A 19,647-nucleotide genomic window follows, 5' to 3' on the forward strand; every position below is an offset into this window, starting at 1 on the left:
TCCTCAGGCCCATTTTAGGCTTCATTTTATCCTGTCATCTCAGTCTCCAACTGTGAACATTATGTACCAGTCTTCACACAGCAGGTACATTAATTACAGACCATTAATGTAAACCACAAAAGAGTGGTGGGCAGTGGGTGGGGGGTGAATGGAAATGGAGAGAGGCAACAACTGAGGGCATTGTGCTTTCTGTGAGAAATATGGGGAGAAGGCTAGGAAATGTTCTTAACTTGTGTACTCAGAGCTATTTATGCCTTGAGTTCTAGAAAAGCACATACAACTTTGTGGTTTCGTGTGCTGTTTCTATTTACATCTCATACTGTTTTCTATTCTCAAAAAGTAACCCTGTCATCCTCTTTCCTCTCCAGATTATTTTCAGGATTAGCTTCTGTTATAAAAAATAGCTTGTACAGATCTCCTACAATAATTATTTTCTATTTTATTTCTAAGGTTTATTTATTTATTTATTGAGACAGACAGAGTTTCACTCTTGTGGCCCATGCTGGAGTGCAATGGTGCAATCTCGGCTCACTGCAACCTCTGCCTCCCAGGTTCAAGCGATTCTCCTGCTTCAGCCTCCTGAGTTGCTGGGATTACAGGCGCCTGCCACCACACTCGGCTAACTTTTTGTATTTCTAGTAGAGATGAAGTTTCACCATGTTGGCCAGGCTGGTCTTGAACTCCTGACCTCAAGTTATCCACCCACCTCGGCCTCCCAAAGTGCTGGGATTACAGGCGTGAGCCACTGTGCCTGGCCTCTAGGATTATATTAATAGAACAATCTTCAATTATTTTATCTTTCTTTATCTTTCTTTTCATGTAGGAAATGTCCTAAAATTTTCAACCCATCAATTTGAAAGCACTTTTAAAATCATACATAGTCGAGCATTTTATATAAAAACAACTAAAAAGTCTGTGACATTTTGCAGTATAAAAATGCAATGGCAGCAGCAGGCCTTATTAATTGAGCCTCTTGGAAATGTGGCTGGTCCTAGGTCTGTAGCCTCAAAGGCCCTGGCTTGTAACTGCAGGAGCTGACCAGCACAGCTCTATAACCAAGTTGTACATCTTCTAGCCTGTGTCCAAGAAAACCAGAATCACAACGCTCTGTGGATAGTGACATCTTAAAGTTTTCTTTCCGTCCCAACTCTTTTGCCAGTTCATTGAATTGCTTTAATAATTTCCTTAGTTTCATTCATTATCTGTTAATAATCCATGTACATTTTGAGAGTAATTAAAACACATACGCACACACAGAAACAACCAACACAACACACAGCTACCACTGAATTACTTTCCAGTAAGAGATATATGTATAAATGATTGTACCAAAAAAAAAAAAAAAAAAAAGAAAGAAAATACCAGCTACAGGGCCCTGCCTGGGACTGCTTGATGCCAGGGGGAGAATGGGGTCTCCCCCTGGGTATGGGTGGGTATGGGCCTGCTGCTTCACCTTTCTGAGCCACAGTTCCCTATAGGGATATTTTGAACATCAGATGAGATAAGGATCACAGTGCCTAGGCATTTAATAAATATTTGTTGAAATAATAAAATCATCTGATTATGGTATGGTAGTAGTTTAGAAAATTCTGTCATAACCCTGTACTCTTTCTTTGGAAGGGCTCTAAATGGGAACACAATTAGTTGTAGTCTCTTGCATAGCTAATGTGAGAAAGAGGAAATGTGGTATAAACAATTTTTTAACTAAAAATAATATTTCCTTCCTTTATAACATCCTTCTTCCATCCCAAAGTATAGTTGTAAATGGAACTCAATTGTTGGTCTGGAATGACCGTTAGTGTGAAGGAGGAAAAGAAAATTGGGGTGTCTTATTTCTCCTCCTCTGATTCAGTTACTTAGATCACCTGAAACATACATATGATTCAGAGCATATATTTAGATGTTTTCACTTTCTTATTTGTGTGTGTGTGTGTTCAGTCAATTTGCTAATGAAGATGCTGAAAGTCAGAAATTCCTGACAAATGGATTTTTGGGGAAAAAGAAGCTGGCAGATTATGCTGATGAACACGTAAGTGAATCTATGCTTTCAGGCAATAAACGGGACTGAGGGTGTCTGATCTACCTAGGTCTCTGTGGGAAAACAATGTGACTGAAATTTTCCAAGCCTTGATCAGCACATTCTGTGTTTATTCAGGCTCTTACTGGAATAAGGGCTTGTTTTTTCCTGTTCGCCATATGGCTGCATAAATCATTTATGAAACTTATGTGTTTTGGGGGGAAATCATTCTAACCCAAAGGTAATCTGCAATCATACATGTTTTCCCTTCTTTATGTGACTCCCCTTGTAATTTGTATTTTTACTGAGGCCTCTGCTGAAACCAAGCACTGCATTCCGTTGAAAATTACATGCTTTTATTGATGTTGAGTAATGGTTTTACTCCTGTAATGTTATCTTAGTCTTCAATTTTGGACTGTAATCTGCAGATAATGTGAGAATAAGGATAACCCCTAAAGGTATGCCCTTTGGCAAATGTTTGCTTATAATACATCCCTTCTTTTTCAAGCATCCCGGAACCACTTCCTTTGGAATGTCTTCATTTAACCTGAGTAATGCCATCATGGGCAGTGGGATCCTGGGCTTGTCCTATGCCATGGCCAACACAGGGATCATACTTTTTATGTAAGTGAATGTATATGTCTACATTTGGTGATGAAGTCCATGCATACCTGGTGGCTTTTTCAATTAACAATCTCAAGTTTGATCTTTGTGAACGTGAAGCATCTGAGAAAGTATTAATGAATTCCTCTGGCTTTTAGATAGAACTGCAACCTGAGGAAAAACTCAGAGGAGGCTAATCATGGCACTTGGTCACCCAACCATCCCTAACCCAACGGCAGAAAGTGTATGTGCTCAATCAACCAAAGTGCTGGAGCAGCCTCGCCAGAAGAATTTTGTTATTCAGTAAATACTTGAAATAATTTGGTGTTTAGCAACCAAAAAGGTCTTTCCCAGAAGCAAATCTGATTTTATCTCATTCTTAGGAAAGAAGCAATCAAGCCTAAGAGCCCTGCATGCCCTTGCCTACCTTATGTCCCATTCCCTGTGCCCCTGTGCGACAGATACACTGGGCACAATAGCCTTCTCTCCATCCCATGAAGATGCCACATTCCCTCTCACCATTGGACCTTTGCACATGGTCTTGGAACCCTCTTCTCTTCCTTCTTCATCTAGTTAACTCCTCATATGTCAGTTCAGTCTCACCTGAATACTGCGCGCCCTGATCTCCATGACTGGGGCAAATCACCTTATCATAACACTCACCACAGTTTTAATGTTTTAGTGCCATTTGTCTGATTCATTTGGTTAATATCTGTCCCCCTTGCTGGGCTATAAGCTCTAGAAAGTTGAGCCCATGTCTGTTTTTACTCACCAATGTCTCTACCTCCAAACCTAGAGCAGTGCCTGGTACAGGCAATATTTGTTGAGTGACCAAACCTTATTCCTAAACCTACGTACTTTCACCAAACTTGTTCAAATGCTGCCTAAGGGTAGCAGCATCTGGTAGTTGACCTGTAGGGTGGATACTGCACTGTCTATGACAGACAACAACAGACGTTTATGTGCATCATGTACAGCCTGGCATTTTCCAGGATATAGTTGGCAGCAGTGGAATTCTTCACAAGAATAAAGTCTGATGTTAGGCACCACTGTGGACACAGATCCTAATCCCAAATGCAACACTAGAGAGTTAAATAACTGTCTAAGAATGCAACATTTATATCACAAATATGTGCTGTTTATGTTCTGAATATCACATATGATTAGTAATCACACAGCTATTTGAGGGCTAAGCATCAGGACTATAAATATTTGTATTGTGTTAGTGCTTTGATTGAACTCTTTTATGTATAATATTCTTCAGCTGAACGGGTTTTTATATCAACTTTACTTTTATATAAGCCATGTTTTGAAATAAACTAGGATTTTAATAATCTGAATTTTAATAGCTATGTATGTAGTCATATATTTGTATGCTTTTGTATTGTGCTTACCTCTAAGACAAAAAAAGCTGCCTTTCCTTATTAATTATACATACCATTAAAATGAATTAGGAAGTTACAGATCACTGATGAATAGAAATAGGAAAAACTTCCCCCAATCCCACAGTCATAGATCATCTTCATGAGAGAAGAATGTTCCACTTTTTAAAATGAGGGCCTCATTTTAGGCTTATAAACACTTAGCAGATGAATTTGGTCAGATCAATTAAATCACTAAACATCATGGGGTGTGTTTTGTGTGTCTAAGTAGCCCAGACTGGATTAAGCTTTCTCTCTTAATTTATAGCAAGTGACACAGTATTTTAAAGGTTTTACTCTTAGTATTTTCTGCCAGAGAAAGTATATGTTTAGAATACAGGAAATGCTCATTATTTTTCCAGGGAACAAAATTATATAATCCAAATTACATTATTCCTTAAAAACAGTTAAGTTCATAAGGCATATGGAAAAATATAGGAATAAGTCATTGGTTAGACAGTTCTGGCAAACATACTCTATGGAAAATAAGAGTGCAACATAGCTACAGGGGTTATAAAATTTATAATTCATGGTCCAAATGTACATTTGTAGTATTGATTTCATTGGGAATTACCAAGGGATTAGATCAATTGTGGGGAAAGTGTATTTTTTAAAAATAAACAAAGATAAAGATTTTTTTTCTGAATTCCCGGTAAAAGGCAGCATTGCTCCTCCATTTATTACGTAGATGCTTCTATCAACATTCTTATTTTTGTGCTCCAAATCTTGGATTTGGAAAAATACCAATCCGTATAAACATAAAGAAACCATACATGCATGTGGGGGTCCTAACACCAGAAATGACTCTGAATGCAAAAAAAAAAAAAAAAAAAGGAATTTTCGTGCCCCATCCTTAGCTTTCTCTGCTTTCTCTATTATATATGCAACTGCCTGCCCCTCTATCTTACAAAGTACTTCGTAATCTAATGCACAGGATCAGCAGTAATGCAGCTCAGACTGCATGCTTTCGCCTTTGGATTCCTAGATTTCAGATTAAGGTTTAGTCAGGCTATTGAATAGCCCTTCAATTCTAAGTGTTGATGTGAATATCATGCAAATATGATGTACATATTCCCATGTGCTGAGTAAGTAGATGTAGCATTTGCTAAAGTTGCTATACATTTAGCATCTATGTTATGAAACAGATTCTACCACTGGGTAACATTAAAAAAAAGTTAGGGACTTCAGGTATGTAAAATATAGCAAATTCTATTTCTACGACTTTAAAGGGTATGTGTAGAGTTCTGAAAAGAATTTCTCAGCCTCCCCCAAATCCGCATACTTTTGGAAAGCTGATGATTGAAAAGATTAATGTGATCCTTTATTGTAACATCTAACATAATTACATTTTATTTATTGTAGAAACTTTATTACCTACTCTCTCTTCCCTTTGCAGAATCATGCTGCTTGCTGTGGCAATATTATCACTGTATTCAGTTCACCTTTTATTAAAAACAGCCAAGGAAGGAGGTATGCTACCACTTGAGTCCAACACATTCTATTTTAATTCTCATAAAAGAGTATTTCAGTCTGTTGCTTCATAACCTTAGGATGATTATAGTCAGTTTCACATTTCATTTTCTTCTGAGCCCAGTGACACGATATCTCAGTGTTTATAGTTGTTTGGGCAAGTGAGAGGCAGGAGTGAAAGTCAACTGGCTCAGGTTCAAGACAAATAGAAAAAAGAAATTTCTGATATATGATAGAAATAACTGTTTTGACTTGCTACATGCAGCTAAAATAAATAAAACCATTGATTCTTGTTTGGAGAACATTTTGATATATTGCTTATTGGTTTTTGAGGTTGCATCTTTTGGGCTTATAATTTCTATATGATGTTTATTTACATGTTTGAGACTCCAGCATGGAATTATATGACAAAAATATTTCAGTCATTAAAACAATCTCTTTAACAAGGCTATTTTATCTTTGATTGTAGGGTCTTTGATTTATGAAAAATTAGGAGAAAAGGCATTTGGATGGCCGGGAAAAATTGGAGCTTTTGTTTCCATTACAATGCAGAACATTGGAGGTAAGGGGATATACTTTTCCATGGATCACGTAAACTTTCTATAGCATGTTCAATAAATAAGAAAACTTATGGCAATGAACAGGCACTTTAGATACAGAAAAATTGCTACTTATACTTCTTAAATTTTAAAATGATAGTTTCTTAAATAGGTTTGTGTCCTGCTTTAATTAAAAACAGCAATATCTAAGATTGAAATAACATATAAAACCCTGCCAATTGAATTCTAGAATTAAAATATAAAATAAAAGCTTTCTTGATTTTTAATGTTATTACAGCATGAATTATTACTCTTAAAAATTGAAGAATTTGTGCTTATATCTGTCATTGACAAAACAGTTGACGTTTTCTATGTGTGACTGAGTTCGTTTTACAAAACTGAAAAGTGGGTGTCTGGGGGAACATAGCTAAATGCTGTGGTCCTTGAAACGCAGCCTGCACTGAGCCAGCCCACTAGACAGTGTCTCTGGAAGTTTACTAAGGCAAAAGTCTGGCTAGGCATCAAATGCACTATAAACCCCGGTTTGTTGATTCTATGGATTCTTATAATTCCCACTGAATTATCATTTCCAGTGTAGGACCTAGAAATATATATATATTTTTAAACAATGTTCTCTCGTTGGTGTGTTTGCCCACCAGCTTCATACTGTTTCTGTTGTGTCTTTGGCCCTCAGAAGGCATCCAAACCCATATTTCAGATGTCCTGCCGGCTGCTTCCTGGCACATGGCCCCAGCCGTCTCCCCACGTAGTGACACTTACTCCCTCACCTCCTACCCAGTCCCTAAACCTGCTATTCTATTTCTCTGATCTTTCTTTTCTCAGTGAATACCACCAGCAGTCATCCAGTTTCTGAGGGCAGAAATCTGGATGTCAGCGTAAACGTTTCCTTTTCCCCAACTCTGCATGTCCAATCAAATGGCAAAGTCTGTTCATTTGATCTCTTACTTATCTCTTGAACCTCTCCTCTCTGTCCGTCCTCATGACCACAGATGATCACCATTTATAGCTCAGACTATTGCAGTAGTCTTCTAACTGGTCTTCCTGGATTGAGTTTCCCCTGCTCTCAGATAAACTCTAATTTGTTCTCCAGATAAACTTTCTCAAATTTGAGTCTGTTTCTACTTTTGTCGTGCATAAAATTCTTCAGCATGCCCTTATTATTTTCAAGGCAAAACTTAAACTCATTGGACTGACACAAAATCTTCGTCTAGTTCTTCTGCTCAATCTTTCTAAACCTTTCCTAGCAATGCCCATATCTATCTATCTTCTATCTATCTATCTATCTATCTATCTATCTATCTATCTATCTATCTATCATCTATCTATCTATCTATCATCAATTTATCCATCATCTATACCCTACATGTCCTGTGTCAAACCATAACAAATTATATTTATTCCCCTAACAGTACTATTTTAATATTTTTAAAAATCATCCATGCCTTCTTTTCACAGGCTATTTTCTCCCCTTGACTGTCTCTCAAAGTCCTCCAACCCTAACACACACACACACACACACACACACACACATTTTCTCTCTCACTCTGCTCACCTGGTCTATTGCTCCTCTAGACTGGTAAATACTAGTTCCTCTGGGCTCTCATGGTCCTGTTTGTATCTGGTATGTTACTGTTTTCTAAAGGATATTTTAAAACACTTGAGTAGAGAATAAGCTTTTGGAGTCTGATGGACCTGAATTTGAGTCTGTTTCTGTCACTATCTGTGAACTTGGGAAGATCACTGTACTCCTTTGTCTAATTTTTTCATGTATAAAAATTACCTTACAAAGGCTATTGTGAGGATGAAATAAGGTAACATATGGCACATAATAAGTGTTCTGTATATGCTTCTCTCCTCCCTGGTTCTCTGCTTCCATATCCATGTCTCTGGAGTTGCCTGAATTATTTTTTAAATAGGCATTTAAAAAATTATAAAACAAATATATGATGATTGTGAAAAACTGAAACGCTACATAAATACATAAATTACCAAGAAAAGTTTATGTCAGTCATCCTCAGAAATAACTACTCATAGGTTTTCCCCTATGCCTAATTCAACAAATACATTGAATATTGTTAGTATTGGATCATCTTATGATACCGATTTTCAGCTTTCTTTTTAAATTTAACAATATGCCTTGAATATATTTGCATGTTATTCTTTTTAATGATTTTTGAGGTTTCCATTACACAAATGTGCCATAATTTGTTTACAGTATCCTTATTGATGAACAGTTGGATTGTTTCTAATTTTTCACTGTTATAAAAATGCTACAGTAAATACACTTGCACAGAGATCTTGCAAACAGGCAACCCATTTTAATAAATAAATTCACTGGAGTTATCAAGGATTTCTGGAATGCAGAAATTTCTTTAGTAATCTATCTAACTATACTCACCCTGATAATGGATAGTTGGTAAGCAGATAAATAAAATTCAGCCATGTCTTATGATTTGTGTTAAAAAAATTTTTATATGTTAAGACTACAATCTTGGGTAGAATTTGACAGTAATATCAGAATTGTCTCATTCATTTTACTGGTTTGGAGCCATATGCATATTAGCCCCCCAGATCCCAACAAATAGACCACTTTACATTTGTTTCAAACTCTCAGCCTTATCAAGGTTTAAAGTATCGAGCATTTCATAGGATTGCCTTATAGTTGGTCTAATTTAACAACAGAAATAACCAGGCATAAACATAATTAACCCTGGACTCAAGAAGTTGAGTGGCAGCACCTCAGCTGTGGTTCAAAGCATAGCCACTACTACGCTTCTAAACAATGGAATAAAGTATAAAGCGGTCTCTCAGTCAAGCCTCACACAGGTAAGAGGCGTGACTTTAAGGGAGTAAGATGAAATATCATAACGTCACCCCAGAAATAATGCTCTCACTTTGGTTACTTTATTTGATTAGTTGATATTTGGCATAAGAGAAATCACTTGTATTTCTCTATTTAACAACTCTACATTTAGAACACTTAATTTTCTCAATCCCCTAAAAAATTAACATTTACTACAGATGTTTTCACATTAACAGATTAATGTCTGGATCATTCTGAATTTTTGAAGACCAAACGTGTTAACATCACTGACATCACTGAAAACCAGCAATTAATAGCTGTAACATTGAATGGTACCTCACCAAGCCAGCTAATCAGAAATATCTCCTGTGTTCACACTCTGTAAGATTTAGCTTTAGCCAAGGTCTTTGCAAAGATTAACCAAATAATGTGTACAGAAGGTACATCCGCTATTGTAAAAATCATTTCACTTTGACAGTACAGAAGAAGCACCAGCCCTTCTGTTTTAGATGTAGTCCATCCTTTTCAAGCTGTGTGATTGTGGACATGTCAACTTAACATCTCGGAGTTTTTATATCTTCATCAGTGGAATGAGAATAACAACATATATCTTGTCATCTCACAGGGTTTTTCAGATGATCAAATGAAGTAATGTGCAGAACTAACCAATGTGGGGAATTATTATCATCACTGTTACTTTTGTATGAAGTGAAGAAAATATTTTTAAACTCAGTAGTTTAATTTACAATTTAAGTATGTGTTTTAAAGTGCCTGTTAGCAAAAATTCACTAGAAGGATGTAGGACACACTTAAAGTTTTCATGTAAAATTTGTGAGTTCTATTTTTAACTGAATCTTTTGGCCATGTGTCAACAAATTAACGTTATCCTTCACCAAATAGGTGGGCTTGAAAAAGGCGTGATGCATAAATATTTACAATTGTAGGCAAAATTGTAATGTTATGCATATGAATACATATTCATTTTTTCAGGGAGAAGGCTTGTAGATTTCATCAAGAAATCTTTCACAAGAGTAGATAATCATTCATGTATCACTTACCTAGATGCTCATGAAATTTTGCCACTTTATATAATTCCTTAGTTAGCCAAAAGGAGAGTAAGATGAAGAGGGGGAAAAAAAAAAACTTCTTTGACAAAGATGGAGAGAAGCTGTCATCTCTTGTATTCTTTTATCAATCCAGGAAGCCTTTGGTTCTGACAACAAGTGGTCTGAGACTTTGTGTACTCCTCAGATAGGTCCCGGAGGACTAGATTGGTGCCCACCTGCAGAAAACCAGAGGGGATATATTGACTCTGCAGATCTGCCCTTTGATTCTACCATCTCTCAGCTGGCCCATGCCTTTTGTTGCCAGACTACTGCCCAAGTTATAGACACTAACACAGGCACACTGAGTATGGGCTATGTTGATTTATAACTAATGAGGGCAGAACCTTAGAACTGCAGCTTCACTGTAAACTTTGGAGCAGGATTTAACACAGAATCAGCCCTGATACTGTTAACAAAGGTCCACCTGAAAGAGCTGGAAGGTCAAATGTCTATCTTGGAAGAGAACTTGGAAGCAGTGCCAAATACACAATGACTTTTTTTTCCATTTGGGGGATTAGATGTTCATCTTACATATCCCAAATGTCATAACTTGCTTGCATGTGACTTCAGTACTGTCCACACCATTAAGCTGTCACATTTTCCATTTTAGCAATGTCAAGCTACCTCTTTATCATTAAATATGAACTACCTGAAGTAATCAGAGCATTCATGGGACTTGAAGAAAATACTGGGTATGTCTTATGCTCCCTCTGTGACATCAAGTGACTCATTCTACTTGGTCTTTTCTGATTCTAATATCCTTGTCTCTCACTTCTAGAGAATGGTACCTCAATGGCAACTACCTCATCATATTTGTGTCTGTTGGAATTATTCTTCCACTTTCGCTCCTTAAAAATTTAGGTAAAGATATTTTCTAACTGGAAATATTTTTATTTTTATTTCACATTTAAATAGGTTAGCTAATTGTAGATGCCATATTCACCTTCCAAAATGCTTCTTCTAACTTCTAGGTTATCTTGGCTATACCAGTGGATTTTCTCTTACCTGCATGGTGTTTTTTGTTAGTGTGGTAAGTGATGTGATGACATGATCCTTGCAGGTTGGTTAGCATGAGTTTTTTTGTGCCTAAATTAGTGTCCTCATTTTGTTCAAGCACTTCACTAATATGAAATAGTTCTTGTATCACATGTGATTTTCTTGTAGACTAATTTAGAGCAAAAAAAGAGCAGCTACGATTTAAAGATAGTTGAGGTAGAATATCAAAGCTACTACTAATGGTTTGGTCTAGGCACACTGGTTATATATGGGGAAAAAAGGAAAACTTCAAGCGGGAACATGACAATAATCTGGCATTTAGAACAGTAGAGGAGAGTCCCAGAAGAGAAACAAGAAGGCTATAGCCATATTCACATGAATCAGCCATTCTCTCTTACACATTCCACCCATTAAGAGAGGACAAGCACAGTGGGATTAAAGAAGAAATCCTCCTCTCTAGGCCCCTGACAAAAGAGGGAATTTCTTGCACTATCATGAATGCCAAAATTTATAAAGCATTTCCCCAAAGAGGTAAAGGAGAAGGAAAAAAAGTTTTGAAGACCCATGTCACCTTAGTTTGAAGAAATAAGGAAATGATCATCTTTCTCATGGAAGGGCATGAAAGAGGGTGGGAAGGATTCTTGCAAAATATTGTCCTGTTAACTCTAAGAGGCAGGGCTGCCAATCACAGCTCCAACTCTTCCCTTAGAACAGAGGCTAGAGGAAGTTTACTTTGTCCATTAGTCTAAAAGGAATCCCTAACTGAGTTCCCTCACCCCCCACCCTATAAGCCACACATATGGATTCTTATTTCATTGTTTTTTCTCAAAAAGATGATTTTTTCTTCTTTTTTTAATGACTGAGTCTAGGTGATTTACAAGAAATTCCAAATACCCTGCCCTCTACCTGTTTTGGATCACAGTGTTGGAAATCTGTCATTCAACAACACACTTCCAATGCATGTGGTAATGTTACCCAACAACTCTGAGAGTTCTGATGTGAACTTCATGATGGATTACACCCACCGCAATCCTGCAGGGCTGGATGAGAACCAGGCCAAGGGCTCTCTTCATGACAGTGGAGTAGAATATGAAGCTCATAGTGATGACAAGTGTGAACCCAAATACTTTGTATTCAACTCCCGGGTAAGTGAGCGGTCCGGGCTTCTAATGAGTACAGTTATGTGTTTTCTAAGTTTTTATTCAATAAACTGAGATGGCCTGAGATCACCATCTATGTTGGAATGCTAAACACGTGGTGTTGTCTTTGTTTTTCAGACGGCCTATGCAATTCCTATCCTAGTATTTGCTTTTGTATGCCACCCTGAGGTCCTTCCCATCTACAGTGAACTTAAAGAGTAAGGCAGCCATCATTTTAGCATTCTAATTTGCTTTGAAATTCTGCTCATATGTTCAAAGATTCTTTAACAGGAAACACAGTTTATAGCTTCCTCTTCAGAGAAAATATGTACTCCATCCACTCCTCAGTAACATGCTTTAATCAGAAAGGTGGGAATCAGCCCACCACAGCACTACCTTATCTTCTTTCTCTCCTTTCTCTCCACCATAATGGTTCAGGGGAGGGGTTCATGGCAGGTGGACAAGGAGTCGATGGTTGTAATAATTTTGGCAGGTGTTGGGAATTTAAATTTGAATTTTGTTGGGAAGAAATGATGTCAGCTGGACTAGAAATGAAAACACCCATGATGACCAAAACTTATGGTTAGGGGCAGCCTCGATAAGCCACTGATGTCATTTATAGTCAGAACCTAACCCTTGTCTAGAACACATTCATTACAAGAGATGTGTCAATATCTGTCCTTTGTTGTCTTATTTGTACAATAGAGTCACTGGCTAGAAAATCTTGTTTCTTCCAGCTGATGGTCTATGGTTCATTTGTATTCTTTTCCCTTTGAAGTTGTTGATATTCGCTTGGGAACAAAGGATATGAACTCATTATAGCTGTTTTCCTCTTTCCTTTAAGGGAGGGTATTATATAATAATTCTCAACTTCTTTAATCTAGACATCAGTAACCTCAGTCTTAATTCTCACTAAATAGCAAAACTTTCCCCATAAATTCTGATTTACCTCATAAAAAATTTCAGAACACTTTCAAGTATTTTGATGTCTTTGATTTACTTTGAAAATTACATGTAGCAGTTACTCCAGAAGCCTGACAATTGATCTTTGGCAGCCAGGTTCCCTCTAGAATGGTTTCCAGAAGCTTTTCAGGTAACAGTGTCAGGATTCCAGGTAGTCTGGACTCCTGGCGGTAGTACTTTGCTGACTCTACTAGGTTCTTTTCCTCATCTAAAGTCATCTCATTATGAAATGCAAAAGCTTTCTGTGTTAGGAGCCTGTTTGATCTTTATGTTAATTATATTCTTATTCAGTGGGCAGGCTTACTGACCGACATGAAATAGACTGTTCCTCTTCTAGGGAAATGATTGTTTTTAAGACTGAAGGACTAGTGTTTAAGAAAAATGGAAATGAATCCTCATTAGCTCTCTAAGACAAATTTAAATCAGCTACAAGTTTATGTACTAAATATGTCTTCACGATGAGCAATATAGATATACTTTTTTATTATTATTTTCATTTTGAAAAGTGATTTTTTTTTGTAAGTTTAAAAAACAAAGCTTGGTGTTCTTTCTTTTTCCAGTCGGTCCCGGAGAAAAATGCAAACAGTGTCAAATATTTCCATCACGGGGATGCTTGTCATGTACCTGCTTGCCGCCCTCTTTGGTTACCTAACCTTCTATGGTAGGTCACTCTGAAAGTCATTCTCTATATGCAAATCCTTGTTAGGCTGGTCCTTGACCTGGGTAGGTATGATTTTTAAAAATTGCCTTCTATAAGCATGCTCTATAGATGACACATATTCAATTAATGTACTATTTTAGTTTTGTCACTTGACCTGAGGAAATGGGGCCTGATTCAGCCTGGCTAACAAGTTACAAGAATTTGTGAATTAACACCTATTTTATAAAAAATATCCCTCAAACAAAATTATTTTCCTCTAGGGATAGATGATATTTCTCTGGCTAGACTCCATAGTCCAACTCGGGCTACAAGTGATGAGAACGAATCCACTTGCATGTGATAAAGCTCCTTTGATGGAATTATTAACTGCCACACAAATAGCAGGGAAACTGCCAGGTCCTCAAGTTTGAATTTGCCTCCTCTTTACCAGTCAAGTCAAATCTGGGAGCTTGGGACTTTAGGTAAAATTTCTGACATATCCCATTCTATTTTGTTATACTAAATGATTTCCTAAGAAAGAGGACATGACAGAATTTCCTTCAATCTAAGAATGCACCACCAAAAAAAAAGTGACTATGGCCACATTAGATTATGCCTGCAACATTTCCTCTCTGGCATCTTAACAGTTCACAAAGGGAGTAGGATTGTACTCCTTCCATGAAGTGTGGCCACATAAACAGATTTCATGGAATCACATATTGACCTGGTAGCATATGTTTACATGAATCAGTGTATCAATATAAATATATTTTTGTATAAACCTCCTTTTAAAGTTTTTAACTTAATTTTTTTTCTTACTGACTTGGTAAATTGAATTGCATGTATGACAAATTGTGGAGGAAAAGATTCAGGAGTAGGCCACCATTTGCTTAGGTTTTTTTTCTATTTGACTAATATTTGACTATTAACCAAACATGTGCTTTAGATTGGGCATTAACTTTTTGCCGGTTGTGAAATAATGAATGACGAGGTCAATACTACTGAAGGTATTTTCACTCCTTTTTGTCTGATCTTGAGGTGAAAATCCAACTACGCTTGATTCCATACATATTTTCTTCTTATTTGTGTTTGGAGTCCTGAATGAAGGTGTTTTCAAGTAGGGCAGCATCTTCATCTTAGAGTAGTACCCACTGGGAGACCGTCTACAAATTATACTAATTTATCCCTGCATGTTACTTATACTTATTTTAATGAGTTTCATAAGACAAGCAAAAACTTGAAAGAGCCCAAAAATATCTGTTTTAGTGTGGTGATGGAGTCATAGTTGTTGAGCTTGAAAAAATGGTAGCAATCGTTCATCCTAGAGTTTACACACTGGGTTTGTAACCTGCATCAGGAGTGGCTGCGCAGGTAGGGACAGGGGAGGTGGTAGGCTGGGAGAGACAAGATGTGGGGCTTGGGTCTCTCATCCTCTTCAACAAGAGCACCTTGGTCTCTGTCTGATTTGTAATTGCTTCTGTATAGCGGAGATAGATTTATCACAATGTAAATGAGCTTGAGAGGCTCTTTATTTTGTATTATAGCTTCTGCAACGTTATCAGCTTCAGGATCTCTTTGTTCATTTGAATGAAGGTTGCATAGCTAATGAGCTCAGAGGCAAGACCAGAGGTTGCCTGGATTCCCAGGCCTAGGTCTTTTCCTCTGTTCTGTGTTCTCTCTATAAAATGTTGCCATAAGTGACCTGTACTGATTTGACAACACCAAGCGGGTTCATTCTCTTTTTCCTGTTGTAGGAGAAGTTGAAGATGAATTACTTCATGCCTACAGTAAAGTGTATACATTCGACATCCCTCTTCTCATGGTTCGCCTGGCAGTCCTTGTAGCAGTAACACTAACTGTGCCCATTGTCCTCTTCCCAGTAAGTACATAAGACTTTGATGAAAGAAACCTACTTGACCCCATAAATTAGCACATGTGTTCTACCTTCATTTTGATTTAATTATAGGGTGAGTTTGCAATTGCAATGCCTGAGGATATTATTATTTTCCTATAGCATTTTGAGTCACTTAAAATTGGCCATTTAATGTGTAGATAGAGCAAGTAGTTTCAGGTGGTATTTTTATAGTGTAGGAAAAAAATCATAAAACTTATTTTTAAACTCAAAGTTGAAAAGTGGAGCTGGAGCTTCTGTCTTGTGGATTAGTAAAACTGAGTAGGAGTTCATATAACTTTGGAACCTTGAAAGCCAAAACCATATTAACTTTCAAATCGTATTAAATTTTATCACAGTTTTGAAGGCATTTCATTTTTTTTCCAGTTTGTTGTGCTGCAATAATATACAAAAGTTGCCTTTTTTAACCTGATGCCTTGAAGGCTAATGAAAAGGGGATTCATGTTAAGTAAATTATATACCAGAAAAAAATTTTTCAAAAAACAGTTATGCTATCTATCACATATCTCTTTCACACATGGCCTCTGCCAGACTCACACCAGGTCACCCCTCCCTGGCATTTGTCATTGGTGTCAGTTTGTTCTGAGATCCCAGAGCAGAGCTGGTAGTGAAGATTTGGGCTGTGTGAGTTAAAACCACCACCTAAGGATAAACACAGGTCTTCACCCTCCTGCCAGCTCCTGTTTCATAAACACTGAATTTACTCATTCATTTGAGGGGGAAAAAAATAAGTGACACAGTAACCAGCACTGTCCTGGACATAATGTTCCATACAGGGCTGGCATATGAAGACTATTCTATAATGACACTGTGGTCACTTTAAATGCAGCTTGTGTGCTGAAATATATTTTGGCACATTCCTTTTTCATGAGTGCATGAAATCAGATCCGTATTACTATGGTGGCTAATATTTTACTCTTAAATCATGTCTTGCCTCTAATATATCTGAAAGTATTTCAGATGACATACACATAGCTTTAGCCTAAAATCAGCTCCGTCTTGGGTACAAGACAGAAGACAACTATAAACAGAAGGTATACGATAGGGTAAAATTGCCAGGCAAACAACTTCACTGAGAAAAGGACATCTGGAGCCCTTCTTTTTATGTATAAAAAAATCACTCACTAAATTTTGGCACAGTGTAAGCATTCACATCATTGTAGAATCAAAGCATAAGAAATCTGTGATGTTCTTCTGTATTGCTTTATTCATATTCATATAGTGTTTTCAAGCCATGGTTTTAAGGGATTGCCAGAATTGGCCATCGTCACACAGACAGCTGGTAACAGTTCAACTAGTGCAGCTCATAGCCCAACACTGAGGGCTGCAATTATTGTCATGGGAAGTAAAAGTCATTTACTGATGAACATTTCACCTCAGCATGGAAAATCCAAATCTCCCCTTAGAAATTCTTACCCTATGTGAGAAATAAAGCACTGATATAAATCTGACCATCAGGAACAGCAATAGTGTGTAAACATTAGATGCCATTAGAACCAAAATTGACCATAAGAACCAGAGTTCAGAAAAACGACTAACTGCTGTCCTTCATTATGTATTTCCACTCAACATTAGCATTTATGAAACATTTTGCACATTATCCTGTCCTCACCCTTGCAATGTTACGTTTATATAATCTGTGTAAGTGCTCCACTGCCCCACAGAGTCATAAGTCCCTGGGACTTGGGGATGTGCACAGTGACTGGCACAGAGGGTGAGCTCCGTCGTGCTTGGGAAGAAAAATGGTCTTCAAATGAATCTTGCCTTGTCTTGAAATGTATAAACTGCCTTTTCTAGCAAAAGCATAGACACTCTTTCCCTTGGTGACATGTGCTACGAATTCAGCTGGGTTGAGGATCTGGGCTAAATGAACCAAACCTCCCTATACATGAAGGATACACAGAGATGGTGACAGAGAGTGGTCACTTCCGTGAGTGGATCTCAATCAAGTCCTCTGAAGCTAAATTCAATTTTTTTTCTTTACTAAAATGATAAAAGTTGTTATTGGCGCTTTTGCTTGTTTATTTCGTATAACTTAGGGCTCAGATTTTCAATGTGTCAAATGCTGACTCACAGCGTGGTTCTCCTGACAGTTTATTTCATTTAAGGAACTCTTCACCAATAAGTTTATTTACTTGCCTTGATATCTCCACACATTAATAATAAAACTAATAAAACCTAATCTGAATTAAAATCTATCAGCTTTAGGCATTATTTTGTGTTCTCCTTCTTTCAACATGGTAACTGGGCTCTCTTTCTTGGGAGCTTGAGAAGATATGACTGGGGTTTGTTTTTCTCTACTTCATTTATTATCTTTCTTTTTTCCAATCAGGTTAGTTTTTTCCTTTTTAGTAAAAGGTGCATAGTAACTGCTTGTAGTATTTGTTGAACAAGTGAATAAATGAAATGAATTAAGGTAGTGTTTTCACTAGCAGCCCAACATTTCTTTCTCTCTTAGTAGTGGGTGGGATATCAGTTATGGAATGGCACCTCCTTCCAGAGGACTGATCATGTCATTTTCAGCTTATGCTTCCCTTTATGCAGTAAAGTTCCCATATTTCCCTAAAGAACAGGAAACCAAATAATCCTAATGGATATATCATGAACACACAGACGCAAATTTCACCTGCCATGCCTTTGAAAAAAGATCCCTAGCTACTTGTATTTCATCTTATAGTTAAAATCAGTCTTTTCACTTATGTTGCCTTCAGATCTCCTGTTTTGAAGTGTATATAGATATCAACATAGAAATGCAGCGTATATTGCTATCAACTGCAGTGGAGCAGTGATTCGTAGATATTTCCAACATCCTTGCCTTAAGCAAACCTGCAAAATCAAAGTGTGAGCTACGTCTAAACAATGGGAGAGGCTTTTTTTTTTTTTAAGAGTTAGAACTAAGACTCTCACTTCCTCCTGTGCCTCCACATTTTTGACCTTCACATTGGGCCCCTGCATCAGAATATAGCACCCCCTAACAGGCTCCTGTTCAGGACTCTTTCTCTGGAAATAACAGATGTTGTCTCTAGAGCTGCATAGAACCTTAATGGAATCATTGTGGGTCAGAGGCCCTGGATGGTGCTGGGGACCTCCCTGACCCACAACATCTGACCCACATTTCCAGGTTCCTAGCGACTTGTGTCAGTAAAGAAAAAGGCACATAGCTAAGTGGAAGAGCAGATGAGGCTTGGTGGGAATCAGCCAGTGGTCTGCCCTAGCAAAGGTAAACAGAACTGCTGGGGGCTTTTGGTCCTAGGCTCACTCCTCAGGGAGGCACTTTAACATGGAATGACCAGCAAGTTTCCTTCCTGATCTTTTCCACCACCACCACAAGCCTAGTACCTCCCTCCCTCTTTGCTCTGTTGCCCTCTTCAGGAATGCACTGGAAACCACCTTCAGTTCTGTTTGGAATTTTCCTATTCCTTATTCACAAAGAGGAAGAAGCTTTTGCATTTACTCCAACCGTTCTACCTATTATTCCCATAAACTTTCTGTGATCTCATATCATTAGGCCAAATGTTAATCTTCCTGGGAGCCAGGAGACTGCTTTCACATTCAGAGGCCCTGGACATATAAGACTGCCTCTAACTCACTCTAACTCAGCTTATTGACTTGAATGCACCTTTTTAACAAGCGACTAAAAAACAAACTGTGACTATTCTCTGAAAATGAACCTATATCTCATACTTATTTATTCTGTTTAACACTGTGAAACAAATTAAGTCCTCTGGCACTATGTATATACCATAAAAAGCTTATTTGTAAGCCTACTAATTGGACCAGTTTTGACAATATTGAATAAGAACTAATTGCAAATCATAATGTAGAATTATAGGCTGCTGAGGAAAACAATATCACACCATTTGCTTTCCTCAGTTTCCTTTTCAGAATGAGTTTCATAATGTTCACTAATCCAATTTTTAAAATCCTTTACAAAGTTATTCTTAAACTATTTCCAGAGACTATCTGATTTGTCATTCTAGAAATGAAATTGCCTTTTCAGCCTAAACAGATGGCCTT

The 19,647-nt window shown here is 37.4% G+C and overlaps 1 protein-coding gene across 1 annotated transcript in view; it reads left to right on the forward strand.

The window, feature by feature from the left end:
• Positions 1 to 19,647, forward strand: part of SLC38A4 (solute carrier family 38 member 4) — a 61,323-nt gene that overhangs the window by 35,447 nt on the left and 6,229 nt on the right. The window contains exons 3-13 of the mRNA XM_003825764.4: positions 1,939 to 2,029; positions 2,526 to 2,641; positions 5,438 to 5,511; positions 5,981 to 6,073; positions 10,591 to 10,672; positions 10,759 to 10,841; positions 10,952 to 11,010; positions 11,846 to 12,121; positions 12,254 to 12,333; positions 13,639 to 13,739; positions 15,473 to 15,597. Coding sequence (XP_003825812.1) covers positions 1,939 to 2,029; positions 2,526 to 2,641; positions 5,438 to 5,511; positions 5,981 to 6,073; positions 10,591 to 10,672; positions 10,759 to 10,841; positions 10,952 to 11,010; positions 11,846 to 12,121; positions 12,254 to 12,333; positions 13,639 to 13,739; positions 15,473 to 15,597 — 1,180 coding nt within the window. The remainder of the gene's footprint in view (positions 1 to 1,938; positions 2,030 to 2,525; positions 2,642 to 5,437; positions 5,512 to 5,980; positions 6,074 to 10,590; positions 10,673 to 10,758; positions 10,842 to 10,951; positions 11,011 to 11,845; positions 12,122 to 12,253; positions 12,334 to 13,638; positions 13,740 to 15,472; positions 15,598 to 19,647) is intronic.

The sequence above is a fragment of the Pan paniscus genome, chromosome 10, assembly GCF_029289425.2.
Source record: "Pan paniscus chromosome 10, NHGRI_mPanPan1-v2.0_pri, whole genome shotgun sequence".
NCBI lineage: Eukaryota > Metazoa > Chordata > Mammalia > Primates > Hominidae > Pan > Pan paniscus.